Source organism: Gastrolobium bilobum, unplaced genomic scaffold (assembly GCF_033153095.1).
Source record: "Gastrolobium bilobum isolate Gb01-03AN ecotype WA unplaced genomic scaffold, APGP_CSIRO_Gbil_v1 utg63717, whole genome shotgun sequence".
NCBI lineage: Eukaryota > Viridiplantae > Streptophyta > Magnoliopsida > Fabales > Fabaceae > Gastrolobium > Gastrolobium bilobum.
The window spans coordinates 64,621-85,194 of NW_026899875.1; the positions used below are offsets into that span (position 1 = coordinate 64,621).

Here is a 20,574-nt window from a genome sequence, read left to right on the forward strand (position 1 = left end):
TTTTAAGCAGTTCAATTCAAAACTAATTTTTCAAAAATCAATTCAGATCATAAACTCATTTTAAAAATCAATTCTTATAATTGCAGTGGAATTTAATTCACAGTACAATTCAATTCTTTTGCACACCCCTAATTAACAGCCATCTAAAAAAGAATAAGCTATAAGTAACTTCTCATGGAAACCGGATTTAGAAAACATACAAAAACTGCAAGAACATTCTCACTCAAAATGATCATTTGTTGCTTCCATTGTTATTTGAATTCCAAAACATCAGGAAGGGCAATATCTAAAAGATAAAAAAAAAATAGTCTATGTTCCAGAATTCTTGATTACTGGCGACCGTGAACCAAGAAAAAATGATTCAGCCAATTGGAGCACTGTTTACCATGCTAACCAAGAAAAGGGTATCAAATATGTATCACATCAGGAGAAGTAGGTGGCATGTTGCGCTATATTCTAAAACGTCCTGCGCCACTTACAGTTGAAATATTCACCTTGTCCAATGCCTAACACTGTATCTTAATTCAACCATCAAGCCTCTCGAAGAAATAAAGATAGCCCATATCCTTGGGAGGATTAATAGAAGCCCCAACCTTGTTGTCGTTGAAAATAACCCATCTATCATTTTTAAAAACGTGAGCAACATAGTGACCACACTGCGTCGAGGTTCCACTGTGGCTAACAATTCCAATAAGTCGATATCCTGTAGAATAATGACAAAAGTTATTTTTTTAAAAAAAATCAGATTGTCAAAATAATAAAAAATAATGAGCATAACAAAAGGCCAGACAACAAAGTTTTGTCTTGGCAGATACAACCATTAAAAATAGCATTAAAACCTAAGACTACAAATTTAGGGCACAGATTTAGAGAGCTACTTTGACATTTTCTTTTCATTCAATCTTGCAAATTAAAAATGGGTTTGAATATGATGCATATTATATAAAAGTGCACACCGATCGTGGTTTACAAGTTCTCTTCAGATTTCTTACAAATTTATGAGATAAAAGCCATTTTTTTTCAACTTTATCCTATGTCTTGACTCTCAATTTTTGCGAGAAATGTTTTATGTAAGTAGTATTTTGACCCTTTTTAAACATACGTACGTTGCATATTTTGCCCAAAAAGTTGTCATAAAAGTATTGCCTAATAGATAGATGTTGTAACTTCTTAAAATGTGGTAAATCCATCAGGATACACTGTTCAGAGATGCGCACTATAGAACACCCCGTTGAAGGAGATTATTTATTGTGAACCGGGACCATTTTTTAGGTGGTCCCTTAGTGTAAATAGGAGGGTAAAATTGGAAAAGTGAGAAAATAACAGGGATAAAAAGGGAAAGAAAAAATTAATGTTGTGAGAGAGAGCACCAAAAGATTCAGTAGTCCTGGAGCATATAAAATATTTCCCCGTTGAAGATATACTAAACTTAGAAATTTGAGAGAGAAAAAAGAAAGTATCCATCGACAATTTGAAACTTTTTCCCCTCAACAAAAAAATGCCACATCAAGTACTTAAACCCTTCAATTGTGTTTTAAACATGTGGCATCATATGGTTCTTATAAGTAAATCAAAATTAAATTAAATCCTAGGGAGAAAATGTTACCACTTATCAGTTACATGGAAGGAAAAATATAAGCAACACAAAAATGAAATCAGAATAGCAAGATCAAAATTCAGGTTGCGGTGAAAGGGGAAGTAGAATTAAATGAGTATCATGATTAAATACCATCCTTTTTTTTCTTTCTCATTAAGGATCAATGCAATCAACAGCAAGGTACACCAGAAGAAGTAAAAGAAACTTACTCCCTCCTCCATCAGGTAGGTCAACATCATTGAGAATGGCGTTTGATGTGGAAGCATCCATAGAGGAGATTGATGCATCAGGATTGCTAAATATCCAATCTGTTGCTTTTTCAATGTTACCACCCTGCAGAACAATAATTTCCATTTAGACAGTCAAAAATAATTCCTGCACATTTTATCCAAAACCTAATCCTACAGTCATAAGAGAGGGGAATATATATATAAAAAATAAAACTCCCCAATTAAACCCGACTAGCGAGTGTGGGGAGAGGGGAATATATAAAAGGAGAAAATTACCGATGCCTTAAGTGCCTTTCTAGCAATATCTTCTTGAAATCCAAATGAAATTAGAGTATCAACTTTTGATTGGTCAACAATTGCAAAAGTTTCAGAGCCATGGCCTTTTAAAGTAGGAATGTCAATATCTAAGTAAAACAGATTTATCCAGCATTATGTCCTGCATTAAGTGGTACCTTGCTAACCAGGTTGTTCTACATAACCAGAAAACTCAATTTCAGATACCTGGATCATCCATGTGAGATAGTAACCAAGTCATTGCCTCTTCTACCCCAGCATTTGATGTATTTATAACGGCTTTCTGGCAATGGAGATGGTTAAAGCCCATGGAAACCAGCTGTGAGACAATTTCTTCATTGACCCAAGGTTTGTCTGAATCTTCCTCATCAGGTACTGCAAATCACAGATAATGAAAGCCAATAGATAAAAAATTGTCAGATTTACTCCAGTAAACAGTAATTAGGTTATTTAGCTGAAAGAGGCACTTCTATGACAATAAGAGTTGCAAAACAGATGAGAAGCAAAAATTGCTAGTTAACTAGGGAAATCTAGGGTGTGAATGACAACATTTCCAGAAATTTTTTTTCTCTATTTTTAGTCCGAGGAACAGAAATGATTAGAAATAACGTTTGATAAAGCCAGTTTATTTTTCTACTATAGAGAATGAACTGGTTGCCTGGGAACACAAATCGACAGAAATAAAGAACAAAACTTGTTTTTCATTTTTATTCCCTGGCACACTATTTATAAATACACAAGTAGTGGAATGTGCCAATAGCATTAAATACACACTATTTATTAAAAATATTATTTATTAAATACACACTCTTTGGGAATAAAAAAGTTATGTAGACAAACCTTTTTTTGCCCAAACTTTTCTTAAGCACAAAAATAAGATTTTTTTTTTCCCAAGAAACAATGTCAGCAAACAGAATCATTGTCATGCATAACCCTAATCCGTCCAGATATGGGCTTTTAAGTATCCGAATATTGGGATTCTAGTATCCAGATAAAGCTCGACATTTATCCAGATATCAATTTCCGAATATCCGGATACCACCTCCAAAATGAAAATACTAAATGTTCAGATTTCTTCGCATAATTTTTTTCTACTCTTCTTTTCTTTTATTGTCTTTTTTTTTCCTCTATTTTTTTCTAGTTATTTTTATTTTCTTTTATTTATTTGTTTTCTTTTATTTTCCTCTATTTTTATTTTTCTCTCTTATTTATCTTTATTTTCAATTTGTTTTATTTTATTTTTCTTTTTAATTGTTTATTGCTTTTCTAAGTTCTATGTCATTCATAAATTTTTATTTTATTTTCTTTTATTCTGTCTTTTATTCTCAAACTTTTCATAGTATTTCATAGTATTTATTTGGGTTCACGTGCCACTAAGCTCAACTAGTTTGGGATAAAGGTATTGTTGATGTTAATTTTTTAATATTGGCCTTAATGGTGAGCTTCCTTAAGTTATGCAGCATTTTTTCGTGTTTGTGGAAGAGTTTGAAGGAAGAAAGTTTCTCTCGCATAACATCAGGTCCTATAAAGGAGATAGAAATTTTCCGCTGCCTGTGATTTGTTAAGTCTGTTTGAGAACTTTGTTCAGGCTGTTTGCCTTTTCTTTGACACTGTTATAAGTGGTTAAGCTGTATGGTAAATGGTTGGATGTACAAAAAAAAATAAAAAATGTAACCAGATAGATGTCGCTAGACTCGATATGTTATCAGATTTTACCGCTCAGAAATCAGTGTAATAAGCCAGGTCAACACGGGCATTACACTTTATGATATAGTCAGATTCAGCACATTCATTTAGTATAAAATTGCAGCTTGAGAGATATAGTGTTAGTGACAGACCAACTATATTCTATATTTATTAATATACGAAATGAACAGGTTAAGTTGAAAACTAGTAAAAAAAGAGAGTATTAAAAAACTCATTTATCTGGACTAAAAGCATATGTGGAATCATAAGCAAGGGAAGGGAAAATGATATTATCAATGTAAGCCACCAAATCTATAAACTTGATCTCTTGACATCAAATTCTACTTATGACATAGCAGTGGGACCTTAAACATATAAAAAAGAAAGGTGACACATATGCGAGCATTAGCACACAATTTAGTTTTGACAATTTTTGTGTGCTTGATTTCTACGAAACAAATTATCTGTTTTTTGCCATTTAAATCTCTACAAGATATCACCTGAACAGAAAAATTCTCACATACCCCCATCAGGTAACAGTTCTTCCCCGGCCTGGTGACCTTTGCTGCGCATGTGACTGATATCTATGATATCAGGAACATCAATATACACATCTGAAAGAAGAAAAATGCTTATAAAAATATATAGATCAGAAAATTTTTCAAGGAACATTACTTTGTAGCAAAAATAGGCATATAGAGACAAAGCATACCAAGCTTTTTGGGTACCCATCCTCCTGTCTCCATAACAAATTTCCGCATATGTAACACCAGGTAATCAGGAAATGAGGTCAGACCTGCAGTCCTATAGAATAAATGATGTTTTAGCATCAAGATGATTTTCAAATGATCTGTAACACACATTCTGCCATATTTGTATTTAATAGAGTGATTCCTTCATTTTAATTTTCAAATTCTGAGAACACATTCTATGATATATGTATTTCATAAAGAATGTGCCGGGGAACAAAGAAACAAACAATTGTTGTCTCTTTTTTCTTTTCTTTTTTTCAATTTTTGTTCTTGAGCTTTGGTTCATTCTCTCGAACAGAAAAATAAACCAGTATTATGAAACACAATTTCTCACCACTTTTTGTTCCCAGACTAAATATTTTTTTTTTAAAAATGACTATGTTTGGAAACATTGTCAATTGTCATGCACACCCTATATTAGCTTGGCGAAGTAACTCCTAACCAAATGGGATTGTCTTCCACTTACCAAAGACAATGACATTAATAGACAATGCTTGTCATGGAACTAAAATGATAGCCTATATAACTTCTATCCAATGTGGAGCAACAAGCATGGCAATGTAATTTAATACATTTAGAAACTTCAGAATGCTTACTTCAGTGCTGTCGTCTTTGTTTTCAAAGCAGTGCTGTAAAAATCATGTATCTCCTCAGGAGCCATCAAATTAGCAAGGCAAGCTTCTAAAGGAACCCTTGGACGCACAATCTCATTGCCAGTTCTATTAGAATAAATATGCTCAGCATCGTCAAAAAAAGCATCGGAAGAAAATAATAGGATTTCTAAGCATATGTACTTACATTTCCTTTCCTTCTGCAAGTTTCTCTGCTTTCTGTTTGGGAAAGGATTCTAATTCTTCTGAGATTTCTCAAACAATACAAGTATGAGCTTTAAGATCCCGAACACATCTCAGTTCTCAGTTCAGTCAAGGTTGGTGACTTAAAAACTCACCTTTGTTAGTAGCTTCATATAACGGGATATTGAGAGAAAGAATGCAGTCATGCCTTCTATTATATGTAACTTTTCCAGATGAACACAAAATTCTATCTTCAATACCAAACTTGAAACTCCTCCCAGGATCCAGTTCAGTTTTTCCAGCATTATCTCGTTCAACTTGGTCAAGAAAATGTAGGAAAAATTCTAAAGCATCCTAGCATCAAGTTGGAATCATGCAGTCAAGAGATAGAAAAGTAAGATGACTTTAAATAGAACAATATACTACATGTTAAAGTAAGGATGGAAGAAATTTCTGAAGAATCAAAACACCTTATATTTATATGTTATATACTTTAGGCATACAAGGACTCTCCTCACCCCATCCTCGCATGTTGAGTTTTAATGGGGAGTGCTTTTTATCTACTTTAGGCTTATTAAAAGTCAAAATAAACACAGTAAGGCCTAACCATAAGTAAATCCAACTAAGCTGTTTTAAACAGCTATGACTGTTGTGAGATATATAAAACCATTAATGTAGCCTCACCCGAAAGCTTAAGCTTTTGGGTTGAATTGGTTCTTTACATGGTATCAGAGCCTCGTGTCCCGGGTTCGAACCTCGCCGTCCCCCACTTTATTTCTAGTGGAATTTCTTTCTTCGCACAGGTAGGTAGGCCTGTGCATTGTCCACCCTTCAAGCCCAGTGGGCTCTCGTGTGAGGGGCCGTGTTGTGAGATATATAAAACCATTAATGTAGCCTTACCCGAAAGCTTAAGCTTTTGGGTTGAATTGGTTCTTTACAATGACAAAGAAGATAATATTACTCATGGACTCTTAGCTTTGTTGCTAGACTACAAGTTCACTTTAAAAAAACATAACTTTGCATATATACATATACATAAAACAATCTTCTAATTTTATCAAGCATTAGCATATGCTTCCAATTAACTGTAAAAAACTCACTTCCTTGCAAGAGAAATGTGTTGCCCTCTATTTCAAAATAGCCTATCTCATATTTATATGAGGTAGGCTATTATACTTTAGGCATACAAGGATTCTCCTCACCCCATCCTCGCATGTTGAGTTTTAATGGGGAGTACTTTGTTTATCTACTTTAGGTTTATCAAAAGCCAAAATAAACACAGTAAGGCCTAACCATAAGTAAATCCAACTAAGCTGTTTTAAACAGTTATGACAAAGAAGATAATATTATTCATGGACTCTTAGCTTTGTTGCTCGACTACAAGTTCACTTTAAAAAAATATAACTTTTGGATATATATATATATATACATACATATATATATATATATATATATATATGTATGTATATATACATATACATACATATATATACATATACATAAAACAATCTTGTAATTTTATCAAGCATTAGCATATGCTTCCAATTAACTGTAAAAAACTCACACTTCCTTGCAAGAGAAATGTGTTGCCCTCTATTTCAAAATAGCCTACCTCATAAGCTCATACGGATTTATTTTTTAATGATTACCATACAGAAATCAATAACTGACATGATTCCAAGCTTCAAAGAATATTTTCTCTGCACCTTCCACTGGCTTATGTGGTGTTAACATACGAAGGTTCAAGAAACAGATGTAATTTCATATATGCTCAAGTTTCCTTTCCAAATTAAATTCATAAATAACTGTTGACATACAAAACAGAAGAATATTAAATGCTTCTTATGCCACTAATTCATGTTCAGAAAAAAATAAGTTGCTAAACATACCTGTTGCCGCATAGATGAAAACTCAGGATGGCTGGCAGCAATTACAGCTTTGAACATACGTGGGCGTATCCCTTTTTGTTTCTAATAAGTGGACCGGGACAGACAGAGGAAATGGGTAAAGACAAATAATCAAGATAGGAAACAATAACATTAAAGAGGATATATGAGAACATTCATTAACATGAATCTTTCATTTCCAATTGGGACTTCAACCAAAAGCCATAACAACACGTTCAACCCCATCCTAACTAAAATTCATTCCATGGAAAAAAATAGTCCATCCCAAAAGCTAGTAAAGTATATAACCACACACACACACACACTGTTAAGTACCAAGGATAAGACAATGGAAAACAGAGAGAAAAAACCCACAAAAGCAACACAGCTCCTTAATATTGATTAAAATGGAACTAGTTACAAGCTTGTAAAAACCAAGCGAAATGCAGGAAACCATAACTGTATTAAAAAAGAAAAAGATGACAGAAACAAGATAAAACTCCCGCGCCGTTCGAGAGGCTCAGGTTTCCCTCCCAAAGGTCCCAATAATTCCCCAGAAATCCAAGATACACACACACTTCGCATTCCCCATCTTATACTCAGCCTAACCTCCTAGAATATTCTATTCTCCCTCCAAAAGTTAGTTATGCCACCTCATTGGTAGAACATACACCTTCATGAGTACATTCCTTTAACACACAAAAATTAAGAAAAAGAAAACAAACAAACAAATGAGCATGTTTCTTGCAGAAGAACTTATCAAATTATAAAACTTCAATAGTCATGAAGGTGTATATAGGCTAAGAATTTCAATCACCAAGGAGCCAGAAAGCTTACAGCAGTCGTAGTTGAGGTAGCCACATTTTCTTTTTCATCATTCTGGATAACAGACAAAGGTAACATATATATTAGCTAAGACTCTAAACAAATATTCAAATGAAGTTTATTGAGCTAGGAGGACATACCTCAAATGCTGGAACAGAATATTTACCAGAAAGTAAACCATGTGCCAATTTTGTCCTGTCAACAAACAGAACTATTGTTATACTTCTTTGAATTATAATAAAAAAAAGGATCTGTGCCTTGAAGTACCTCCTCTTGTAAACATTTTCTTTTATGGAGGAAACAGAATGTTCTCCTAGAATATACAAGTAATGTTATACACATGGATTATTTGCACAAATGACCTACCAAATCCATCTTTGACATGGAAAAAGTATAATAAAATAAAACAACCATGTATGATGTGGCACAGATGCTCTTATTATACAAAAACGGCAAGTAACAAATCAGAGATGGTGACAGTAATCTTAATCTAACAAAATCAGTATCCAAACATGCACTTACAACTGCATATTCAGGTCTACAGTTGGATCAGCAGGAGACACCTCAAATGCCTTCTTTAGACTTTGGTTCAAGTAGTACCTAAATATGAAATAATAACAGAAATTGAAGTAAATGCAAACATGTTTTGAACAGTTTAAAAAAAAAAAAAGTGTAGAAACCCTTGTATCTTTTAGGATTATGTCCAGTCCCTAATTCATAGGGATATGATTTTTTCCTTAATTAGGATCAAATTAGAATCAATATGTATTTATTTTTTTCCATAGAAAAGTTTTATAATTGTAATCTCTATTCATTGAGAAATACGAGTCAATACAAACTTTCTATAAAAAGACATGAACTGACCGTGATATGAAGGATCTCGTTGAAAACACAACTTGCATAGTTGCAGCCATGTAACAACTGAATGAAAACAAAATGAAGAAATAAGAAAGTATCAAACTAATACTTTATAATAAGCAGCAAATCATAGGGATCAACGCTACCTGTTTCCAATATTGACCAATCCTGTATATCCAGGTCCAAAAATTGGATCTACATCTTGTCCACTCTCTTGGATTCGATTCCAGTCAAAATTGGTATTTTGGTCAAGTTCTCTTTCAGCAGTCGTCATTTCAGTCTAAATATAAGAAAGTGGGTAACTTAAAAAAAATTGAGTCACTTGATATTTAATTTATGGTAAGTACACTCTTAGACCATGCCCGTTAGAGCAACAAGACAAAAATAATTCTCAAACCTCCAAATGAATCTTCTTCAACCTCGGAAGCTACCTATGCTTAAACATCCATCAAAAGAATATCACATCCAAACAATATGATATCACCAGTCATCGGAAGTCTAACCTCTCATACCGGAGAAATGTTACAATTTGAATTTTGCTGTTTGGATGTGATATAGCAAATATCACAGTAAAGTTAAATGCAGACACCGAAAACCCAAACACTTGATTTCATAGATATCCTACTACCAAATAAATGCTTTCGCCATCTCAAATAGCAAGCCCTGGATCTATGCGACATGCAACCTTTCTAAGCTCAACACCATCAATAGTAGGTGAAGAAAATAATGCAATCCTGCAACAGTGCAAGGTTCCAACATAGGACTTTTTCATTTGAACAATGTCTTCATGGACCTCATGACAGGCAGATACATAAGGAAAATATAGTAACTTTTCAAATGCACCATTAAGCAGTGAACTATTAAGATGTCTTTCTATTTCAAAAGTAAAAACTGAAGGGGTGTATCAAGAAATATCCTCCATTTCTCCCATCTCGTGAAGGAAGGCAATTTGATAAATAATACTGTTTTGAGTTTTAACAGACATAAAGTCAACAAGGGCAGTCTCAGAGAAGCCATGAGTAATTAAATACTGTCTCAAAAAAATGTATCATTTAAAGATAAATGATTAACCTTTTGTAGTGATGAAAAGTCAATGCCAAAAAATGCCAGATGCTGCGCTAATTGTGGATCCAACACACTCTCATCCTCTGGATAGGAGAAAACATCTGAACTCCCACAATACATTACCCATAATTAGTATGCAGTGCAGAAGAGAAAACTATTCATCATCTACCCCGCAGAACATATTTAAGTAAATAATTTAAATAATTAGTTCAGGCTAAAAAAATAAAACTATTTAAAGAAAAACAGTGCTTTATCCCAGTGTCACAGAAGTACTTAATTAATGATCTTTAACACTTAATTGAAAAAATAATAAAAAATTGTAATTTAGCTCTTTCAACATGACGTCATGCAAAAGTGCAAGTTGGAATCTAAATCTCAACGTAAACACTTATATCTTTATAAAAACCCCACCACATAAAAATCACCTAGTGTTTGGGATGGATCAAACATCAATAAACAACATATTGTTCTTTAAAATGGTTAAACTTTTCACACAGAATGCATGGTGAACCCAAGCTTAAAACTACTAAAAAGCAGTTCCAGATCATTTTATCCCCACCCCCATCCCTTCCCCCTGAATAATGTAAGAGAATCTGCCTAGCTTTATATTCCCAAATATTTTTCAATTTCTTCCTCTATTTCGTAAGAGAATAATCAGCATTGAGATCTTGAAAGTGATAATTAAATTTCTATTTAATTAGTATTTAAAACCCAGTGCCACAGAAGCAAAAATATGACCAGACCATGATAAAATTAATAGTTAAATAAAACCTCGTAATTGTAACCCAAAAACAATCAGAAGGGCATAATAGTAACACTTCATGATTACAATTTGGATGCCATAAAAGCAAACCAATGATATTAATTCGCAAAAACACAATATACAGCAATGGGGCATCACCTGCTGCCTCGAGATCAGCAGTGATAGTCCCAAGCTTTACAGCAAGAGGGTAGGCTGTCTGCATGTAATGCTCAAAAGCATGATTGTTTCCACCACTTCCATCCCAATTTTTCCTCCCGCAAAGAATCATTCCATCAGTCAGATTTAGCCAAAGATTGTCCATCTTCTCACACTTAGCACATTTCCATCCAAATGGCGGAATAACAACACCATTGTCAATCTGTAGTAAATTCATTGCATGGACACTAACTTGTTTCTTATCAGCAGTCCAAGCTGCAAGTTGCTCCTTTCGTTCAGCACCCTCAGCTAGTAAGATTGCATCAGCTGCCAACCTTACCTAAATATTTTTAACAAATGAGATAACTAAATTAAACTCCTATGAGGCATACAACTTCTCTTTAATCAATAAAAGGGGGAATAAATAGAGAAAACTAAAAATAGCGCAATAAGTACCTTCTCTGGCAATTCCACAGACGGAAATGGAAGAGAAACATACTTGGGTAATATAACTATACTATGAGTTTCCTCATATTCAACCTCATCATTTTCAAATCCGCCATCAACACCTGTAGTTAATAAGATGCATAAAATTATGGTATCCAAAAAAGAATAGCCAAGATTGTCAAAAACTCAAAAAAAGAGTAATGTAAGAAATGAACAAAGCACATAATTTAAAAGGAATGTTTTATTTTATGAGATTCATGGACATAATGCGGCCACGAATGACCTGACTCACATACCAATTGCTAAGAGTGTTGGTTTCTTTGCAGGCCTATCTTCAGGAACTACCTTTTTTGTCTGCTTAATATTCAAATAGACAGGATTTCCAGTCTTCTCATAATTCCAACCCACAAAATCCTTCCCAAAAGCAAGAAAAGCGTGCAAGTCGATGAACAGCCCACCTTCTGACCTCTGAAATTCATCAAAAGAAACCGTCACCAGTAGAAAAATTGATTTCCAATCAGATTCACTGACTAAGAGAGAATCATATAAATCAGAAACCGTTTTTGCAATAATATCTGAAATTCTTAATGCTTAGAAACCATAAATTCCTAATTGCCAATCTCTAATTAAGAAAAACTAAAAATTAAAAGATTAAATAAAAAAAAACACTATACTAGTATGTTCATCATTATATTCTCATGCATTTCCAAGCTTTCTCAGCAACCAAGCAATAATCAACTCAAAAAAAAAAAAAATTTCAAGAAATACTAGCCAACGTTCGCCAAGAATTGAAAAGATAAAACCTAATGCGTTCAAATAATAGGAAGAAAAATGAAATTAAAAAAGAAGAAGAAGAAGTTGCTTTAAACTAAAATTCATCATTTGAAAAGAAGAAGAAAAAATAATTACCGGTGTGTCGAATGATACGCAGCATTCGTGCTTGTAGATGCGATTGGTTGGTTCCGGGATCCGAACCCGGGAGAGATTGGACCGGAGCAAATCCAAGGGTTCGGTCATCGTCGTCAATTTGCTCTTAACAGAGAAAAACAAGAAACCTTTCCGAGTCACAAGTAAGAAGAACGAGGGATTTAGAAATGAATCAGTGTTTTGCCTTAACCCCAATGCCAAAGTATCAGAAAGAGCTGCGATTAAAAGAAAGAAAGAAAGCAAAGAAAAGAGGCGTTTCGTGAAGCACGTACTTGTTCGTCAAACAAGTCTAGAACAGTCTTTTTTAAGTCTAGCACAATACTGAAAACTCACTTGGGCTTTAATGGAGTATGATAGATTTGAAAACTGGACCGGAACCGGTTCTCAATCTGTCTTTGAACCGTTTTGTAAATGGGTTGAAGTAATTTAGATCAAATTCGTCTGAATTTTTTTTGAGTAAATAAAGTGAAGTTAGATAAAGGGAAATGTATGTATCCATATAAACTTAAATTTTTGTAAGAAAAAGATAGTGTTATGGACCAATTAAATAGTTCTTATTTTTATTCTCACTATATGAAGCATTTTACTCCTTTACTTTCTTTCAACTTCCATCGACTATATATAATATAACCACTCATTGTGTGCACAATTTCTCTAATTACTAATGCACTTCATCTATATATAATTAGGGTTTTATAAGAGTTATGTTGTAGGAAAAGTGATTGTGTTATGTTATAGAGATTCGTTTTGCGTGCCGAAGTTTTTTTTTTTTTTTTGCTGCGGGCCCCACAAAATGTTGTGTGTGTAGGAAACTTTTTGTGGTCATGTTAAATAATAGATGATAAACCCATATAATTATCTATAGTAAAGGATAAGGGGGTTCTTCAGCATAGGTATCTATAGTAAAGGATAAAGGGGGGTTTTCAGCACCTTTAACACATATTAATGTTCACTCCATGATATTTGACGCTGTCTGTGCGGATTGGTAAATTTTGATTCCCACTCTATTACCATTTGAGCATAAAGAAGACAACCTCATCAATGTCCCCGCATTGGACGAGCAACACTGCTGGTCCACCATACCATTGTAGAAGCCAAATGACTTCAAGTAGAAAAAGCAGAGTTGTTGTCACTTTATCTCATTTTTTTTTATCCGATCAGTGGGTTGACGTCCATGCAAGGATTATAAGCTAAGTATCTTCTACTTTTCATCATTTTTATCTCACAACTCCAACTTCATATGTTTTTCATATTTCACCCTTGTTTTTGGTTCTCTCTCTTCAATATGTGATAAAATGCTACTTATTAAATCAAATACTGCACTTAAAATGAGATAGTATTTTATTCTTTAAAAAAGACAAATAATTTTCAAAATAATTTTGTCTAAAAGAACTATAAGTGGTAGTCATTAGGGTGAAAGTGGGTTGAGCTAGGCTGGGCTGAACTTTGTCCTGAAAAGTCCAAGTCTATGTCAAAAAATTCCAATTTGATCTGACCCAAGCCTAGTACGAGTCTAACTGTTAGCCTGACTTGACCCGTTTATAAAAAACAAATGGTCTAGCTTGACCCGTTAGCCTGTTAATTTTTAACTTCCAAACATAACCATGAATCAACTTCACAAAATACTCAAATTATGTTGCTAAAACAAAAATCACAATTTCAACGTCCAAACAGAATCATGAATCATAACAAAACTTATCACAATCTGCAATTAAGTCACTTTCACAAGTAAAATACTCAAACTAAATAACATATATTTTATCAGATCCAACAAACAAATCTATATTATATAAATTAAAATAACTACATAAATTCAACAAACACATCATGATACTCGTAGTAGCCAAAAACTTCTTTTTCGTACAAATACAACTCCTAGATTACATAAGTTGGCAAACAATTTGTAAATGTAGAAAATAAAAAATACGAGTCAAGAATAGAAACAAAAAAGATAAGATTAAGAAACAAAAAATCTTTTAATAGATTCATATAGACAATCTCACATAATGAGATATTGGTTCCTCTTGTATAAAAAAATATAGCCAAATTTCTATTAAAATTTAATCGAATATAATAAATTATAAAATAATTTCAATTGATTAAATTTATACCTTTTGTTCTTTCTTCAAGTCATACCTAATACGTAGCCAATCTCCGTCGTATATTAATGCTTGCATGGTATCTTCAGTCAAGTTAGAACTATAGGCATCAATAATGTTGATTTTTATGGTATTGTAGAGATTTGTACAGATCTTATGCAACTCTCAAAGATAGTATTGGTGAGGGAAGGAACTTAGGTCCTTTCACCACCTACTTAGCTCACATGCACCAATTGAACTATCACCATTTGGTACAACTATAAATAATATTATTTTAATATGATGTCGGTCGGCCTGTATGCTTATAGGCCCAGCATATAAAAAAAAGTCTACCACCTACTTTCTAAATAGACTTTTTTAAAAGCCTGAACCTGTTCCATTTGACTATATGTAATAGGCCAAGCCCAGCCTGATATAGACTAGGCCATAAGCTCTTGTAGGCCAACCCTGCCCACTTTTACCCCTAATAGTCATTATCTCTTTCTCATTTTTTCCGTTGACGTTATGAGCACTGTTCACGTCTAAAGTTTAAAAATATCTGCAAAACAAAAAAAAAATATACGATATTTCCTTTAAATATTATTTTTCTTTAGTTAATGAATAATATAATATATAAATAATATGAATATTTTGAATTCATCATTTACATCCTTAAAAAAAATTATTGACAAATAGCATAATAATATTCGATTCAACCAAATAAAAATAATAAATAAATAAAATAAAAGAAAAGTTTTCTTTGGATTTCATATTTATATAATGTCGGTGACTCTAGTATTTGAAGTAACCTAGTTAGAGTTTTAACTATTTTTAACTACATGTAGCAGAGGTTACTATAGGTTATATATGTTGATAGTTTATTTCAAACATATTGTTGTCTGTTGCTTTTTTAGAATTTATTCACGTGTTAGTCATTTGATGTTAAGAACTGATAATACCTTATCAAATTGACCTTTTCTATTTTATTTTTTATTTTATTTTTTGGTAAAAAATAAAATAAAGTTATCCAGCAGTTTAAAGTAAAAAAAATAAAATAATAAAAAATGAAGTGCAATTATCCCACTAAGTGCAATAAGCACTCCTTGATCTTGATCTTCATTTATTTGTTTTTAATTCACATCACTAAAGGCAGGGGTTAATGTACTTCTTTTTTATCTTACTAACTTTTGTTTTCTAGGGATGGATGCTTTTAGACAAGTCATCAAATATAGATGATGTCAGATGTAACATCAAGAAAGAAATTTTATTAAAGCTACAATGGCCGCCCTTAAGAACCCAGACCAACGCGACGGTGGAGACAGTGCACCCACAGAATGATCAGCTAGGAGATGTGACCACTAGGGCCATGAATGCAATCCTTCAAAGGATGCAAGAAATAGAAAACAGATTCTTGGCTCAACAAAGGTTAGATGCCCAGAGGATGGAGGCATTGGAGGTTGAGATACGAAACCAAAACACTGAAGGCCGAGCTGGAGGAGCAGGTCAGGTCGAAACTGGCGGGCCGCAGCAACAGAACACGGCCGCGGCAACCGAGACTGTGCAGAATCTTCGTCACGGCACCCACCAAGAAGGCAAAAGACCAGTCAATAATCAAGGAGATAATTATCTCCATGATGAGGAGGCTAATGATAGTCCATTCACTGAAAGGCTCATGAACTTGGCAATTCTGTCGAGATTCAAAAGCGCCAGGATACCTCCGTATGACGAGAGTAAAGACCCGGATGCCCACTTAGAGGCTTTCAAGACCGAGATGTTGTTCAACGGGATAACTGGACCTATTAAGGCCAGAGTCTTCGCGACGACATTAACAGGTCAGGCAATGGCGTGGATAACCAGGCTCCCCAGGAACTCGATCGACTAGTTCGAGGACCTGGCTCGAACTTTCCGTCTAAACTTTGCAACGAGTAAGGCACATCCAATGCCGGCCTACGCCTTGGGAAGAATCTGACAAAAAGAGAATGAATCATTGAGGAAATACCTCGATAGATTTAAAGATGCCGCCCTCAAGATTCAGAAACTAACTGAGCCAGTACACCTGCATCTGATCATTTCAGGATTAGATGGTGATTCCTCACTCGCAAAGTCAATCTATAAGAACTCGGTCAACGATTTGGAGGAGTTCCGACGTAGGTCGAACAAGTACATTGACGTTGAAGACATGCAGAAGGCTTATGAGGAGTCCAGAGGATGAAGCCTAAGCAAGAAAAATAAAGACCGGGATCAGCGGGGGTCGAAAAAAGGGAACGACTCCAATGACAAGAGATCGGATTACCGATCTCCAAGGACCAAATATGACACTTACACGCCATTAAACATGTCCCAGATCTCGGATATGGAAAGAAGTGGCTCAGACTGAAATGTGCAACGTTGAAAGACCTCGACCCCTCAAGAGTAAGAGCGGATTGGACAGGAACAAATACTGTGCTTTCCATGATCAAAATGGTCACACCACGGATGATTGCTGGGACCTCCGAGATGCTATTGAGAAACATATCAGAGAGGGGAAATTGAAGCAATACATTATCCGAACTCAGGGAAAGAAGAATAGTAAGCGAAGGCAAAAAAGTCGGAGCAGAAGTCGCAGCCCGAAGAGAGAGGATAGGGAAGATCAGGAACAAGACCGCCTTTCGAAGGGTAAAAAGGTCGAAGATAAAGACGAGAAATTCCAAGAAGCTGAATTTGGATGCAATGTGATAAGCGGAGCTCTGGGTGGAGGAGGTGACACGACAAATGCAAGAAGAAAGTACCTGAAAGAGGTCATGTCGGTAAGAGACAGGCCAACCTTCAAAGGGAAAGCCAGCAATCCTACTCCCACAAGACTGTTCTTTACTCAAGAAGACCTAGAAATGGTCGTACCTGGACACACCGATGGTCTGGTGATCACCGGGGTGCTAGTTAACTGCCAGGTTAAGAGAATCTTCATTGACCACGGAAGCTCGGCGGACATACTTTTTTGGAATGCTTTCCAAAGGATGAACTTAGATGAAAAAGACTTGAAACCATGTGCCACCGAGCTGATTGGGTTCAACGGAGAGCCATCCCCTCCAAAGGGCTACATAGACTTGAAGCTGACCTTAGGAACGAAGGACGCATTTCGAGCTGGAAGGGTTCAGTTCGTTGTAGTAGACGCTTCTTCTTCCTACAACGTGATCATTGGCCGACCTTCAATCCACGATTGGGACGTGTTAATCTCCTCCAAGCATCAAGCACTGAAGATGTCGGGGGCAAAGAATGAGGTCATCACCATAAGGGGAGATCAGAAAGAATCTAGGGAGTGCTACTATGAGACTCTAAGGATCAATCACGGAGGTCCATCATCTCCCCCTCGGCTCAAAAGTGGAGGTAAAGCCTCCACCATAGACCAGTCGGTATACCCATGTGGAAACGAGGTAAATTTGGTGGAACTGGACATGAGGGAGGTGCTCCAAGCACCTCTTCCAGAACCCCAAGGAGAGCTGGAAGACGTCAGTATTAGGGAGGACGGTAAAGGATACACCAAGGTGGGAAAGGCCCTTGAAGCCGAGACCAAAAAGGAGCAAGTCTCCTTTCTGAACGAAAACTCTGACGTGTTCACATGGAAGGCTTTGGAGATCCCGGGAATAGATCCAACTTTTTGCTGTCACAAGCTTTCTATGTACCCCGGGTCGAAACCAGTGTCCCAAAAGAAGAGGAAAATAGGTCCTGACCGACGTCAGGCTCTGAACGAACACGTGGACGAGCTACTAGAAGTTGGCTTCATTAGAGAAATACAATACACCATTTGGCTGTCCAACATGGTGATGGTAAAAAAACCTAGTGGCAAGTGGAGAATCTGCGTTGACTACACCGACCTCAATAAGGTCTGCCCAAAGGACTCGTATCTGATGCCCAACATAGATCAGCTAGTTGATAATTCATCAGGATTTTAACTACTGTCATTCATGGATGCGTATTCCGGGTATAATCAAATCCCACTGCACCCAGATGACCACGAGAAGACCGCATTCATCTCGCAGAAGGGAAATTTCTGCTACAACGTCATGCCTTTCGGCCTAAAGAATACCGGGGCGACCTATCAAAGGATAGTGAACTGTGTCTTCCAAAGCCAAATTGGAAGGAACCTGGAGGTGTACATCGACGACATGATCGTCAAATCGGTGCATATACACATGTATCCGATCTTAGAGAAACTTTTGAGCAGTTGAGAGCTCAAAAAATCAGATTGAACCCGACCAAATGCGCTTTCGGGGTACCAGCTGGAAAATTCTTGGGCTTCATGCTCACTAACAGGGGAATCGAGGTTAACCCCGACAAGTGCAAGGCCGTCCTCGAGATGAAGCAACCAGAAAGCAAAAAGGAAGTTCAACAACTCACAGGTCGGCTTGCAGCCTTAACCAGGTTCCTGCCTAAGTCGGCAGAAAAAGCCTTGCCTTTCTTCAAGCTCCTGAAAAAGGAGGCGGAGTTCGGATGGGGAGAAGACTGCAAAAGGGAATTCCAAGAAATAAAGAGTTGCTTAGCCACCCCACCCGTGCTATCGAAGCCAGAGCCCGGAGAAACGTTGATCTTATACCTTTCTGTGGGTGAAGAAGCCATTAGCGCCGCTCTAGTAAGGGAGACTGACAAATCCATAGCCGATCTACTTTGTAGGGCGGACACTGCAAGGACCTAAGCTCCGATATCAGAAGCTTGAAAAAGTGGGCATTTGCCTTACTCACCACGGCAAGAAGGCTCAGGCCTTATTTTCAAGGGTCAATAGTGGCCTACTTAGAAAAAAGAGTCCTGCCTGACGAGACACAAGAGGCCAGAAAGCTCGTGAGAAACTCGGCCTGCTTCACTATAGTGGAAGGACAGCTCTACAAAAAATGTTTCTATACACCCATGCTGAAATGCCTAAATAAGAATGAAGCTGAATACACGCCGGCTGAGATCCATGAAGGCATAAATGGACATCACATGGGAGGAAAAGCTCTAGCCAGGAAGGCACTTAGGGCAGGATACTACTGGCCTACTATGGAGGCGGACGCGAAAGAGCACGTCAAAAGGTGCAAACAATGTCAGAAGCACGCACTCATCCTTCGTGCACCTCCTGAAGAACTACAAACCATCACGGCACCCTGGCCGTTCTACAAGTGGGGGATGGACCTGTTAGGACCTTTCACCGCGGCTGAAGGACAACTCAAATGGTTGATAGTAACAGTTGACTACTTCACCAAATAGATTGAGGCTGAACCCCTCACCACCATAACTTCGGCCAGGATTCAGAGATTCTTTGAAAGAAACCTGATCAACAGATTTGGAATTCCTGCCGAAATCAACAGACAATGGAACACAATTTGCTGATAAGAAGTTCCAAGAATTAATGGCCGACTTCAAGATCACACACCGCTTCGCATCAGTGGAGCATCCTCAGACAAACGGACAAACCGAGTCAGCTAACAAGGTGATCATCAACGGGCTCAAGAAAAGGTTGTTCGTTGCTAAGGGAAATTGGGTGCAACAACTACACCTCGTCTTGTGGGGCTACAGAACAAGTGCCTAATCTGCCATAGAGGAAACTCCTTTCAAGATAACATATGGGTGTGAGGCTATGATCCCAATAGAGATCGGAGAACCGTCCTAGAGGAGGGTGCAAAGACTACAGGGAATTGAGAAACAAAACAACGAAGCACTAACTGTGGAACTCGACCTACTAGATGAAAGAAGAGAGAACGCCAGATATAAGAATATGATGGCAAAACATCTGGTGACAGCTAGGTTCAATAAAAAGGTCAGACCTCGGTCATTCCAGAGCGGTGACTTGGTACTGAGGAGAGTAGACATCGGCAACAAGAATGCCAGAGATGGGAAGCTCGCCGCAAATTGGGAAGGCCTTTACAGAGTTAAGGAAAACCTGGAAAAGAGGAGCCTACACTTTGGAAACCATCTCCAAGAAGCCAGTGAAAAGAACTTGGAACACGGACAAGCTAAAGGCCTACTACAGCTAGGCCTGAAGTCTGACTTCCGAGAATTAGTGAATAAATTTTCTACTTTTTGCAAATAAGACGAGCTCTTAAGCTCAGTCAATAGTTAGATTTATTTCTACGCAAATAAGACGAGCTCCCAAGCTCGGTCAGTAGGTAGATTTACTTCGAAGCAAATAAAACGAGCTTTTAAGCTCGACCCTGTAAATAGATTTCATTTCAAATGCGAATAAAATGAGTATTGACCTCAATCTTATTAATGCATATCGATTTCTAT

General features: G+C 36.4%; 1 protein-coding gene across 3 annotated transcripts; it reads right to left on the bottom strand.

Annotated features, from left to right (window-relative positions):
* Window positions 1-201: 201 nt before the first annotated feature.
* Window positions 202-12,553, bottom strand: LOC133294062 (ubiquitin carboxyl-terminal hydrolase 14-like). 3 transcript variants are annotated; one of them, XM_061492712.1, is made up of 20 exons: window positions 12,242-12,553; window positions 11,629-11,800; window positions 11,342-11,454; window positions 10,889-11,225; window positions 9,994-10,088; window positions 9,069-9,202; window positions 8,929-8,985; window positions 8,587-8,664; window positions 8,205-8,259; window positions 8,077-8,118; window positions 7,243-7,323; window positions 5,509-5,707; window positions 5,358-5,415; window positions 5,156-5,278; window positions 4,520-4,611; window positions 4,332-4,421; window positions 2,329-2,496; window positions 2,104-2,207; window positions 1,807-1,930; window positions 202-703 (listed from the first exon to the last, which is right to left on the bottom strand). In XM_061492712.1, the coding sequence occupies exons 1-20, from the start codon at window positions 12,347-12,349 to the stop codon at window positions 525-527; spliced, it is 2,409 nt and encodes an 802-aa protein (XP_061348696.1). In that variant the 5' UTR covers window positions 12,350-12,553; the 3' UTR covers window positions 202-524. The 3 variants fall into 3 exon arrangements, with proteins under 3 accessions (XP_061348696.1, XP_061348695.1, XP_061348697.1); XM_061492711.1 differs by having other exon boundaries at window positions 2,104-2,231; XM_061492713.1 differs by lacking the exons at window positions 202-703; window positions 2,104-2,207 and having other exon boundaries at window positions 1,806-1,930.
* Window positions 12,554-20,574: the final 8,021 nt, after the last annotated feature.

What these genes read in the sequence shown, in the direction of transcription:
- LOC133294062 (XM_061492711.1), bottom strand. Translation starts at nt 12,349, where the DNA reads ATGACCGAACCCTTGGATTTGCTCCGGTCCAATCTCTCCCGGGTTCGG. An exon ending in ATTCTGTTCCAGCATTTGAG is followed by an intron (nt 8,119 to 8,204) that starts GTATGTCCTCCT and finishes TCTGTTATCCAG; the next exon opens with AATGATGAAAAAGAAAATGT. An exon ending in ATATGAAGCTACTAACAAAG is followed by an intron (nt 5,416 to 5,508) that starts GTGAGTTTTTAA and finishes GAGAAATCTCAG; the next exon opens with AAGAATTAGAATCCTTTCCC.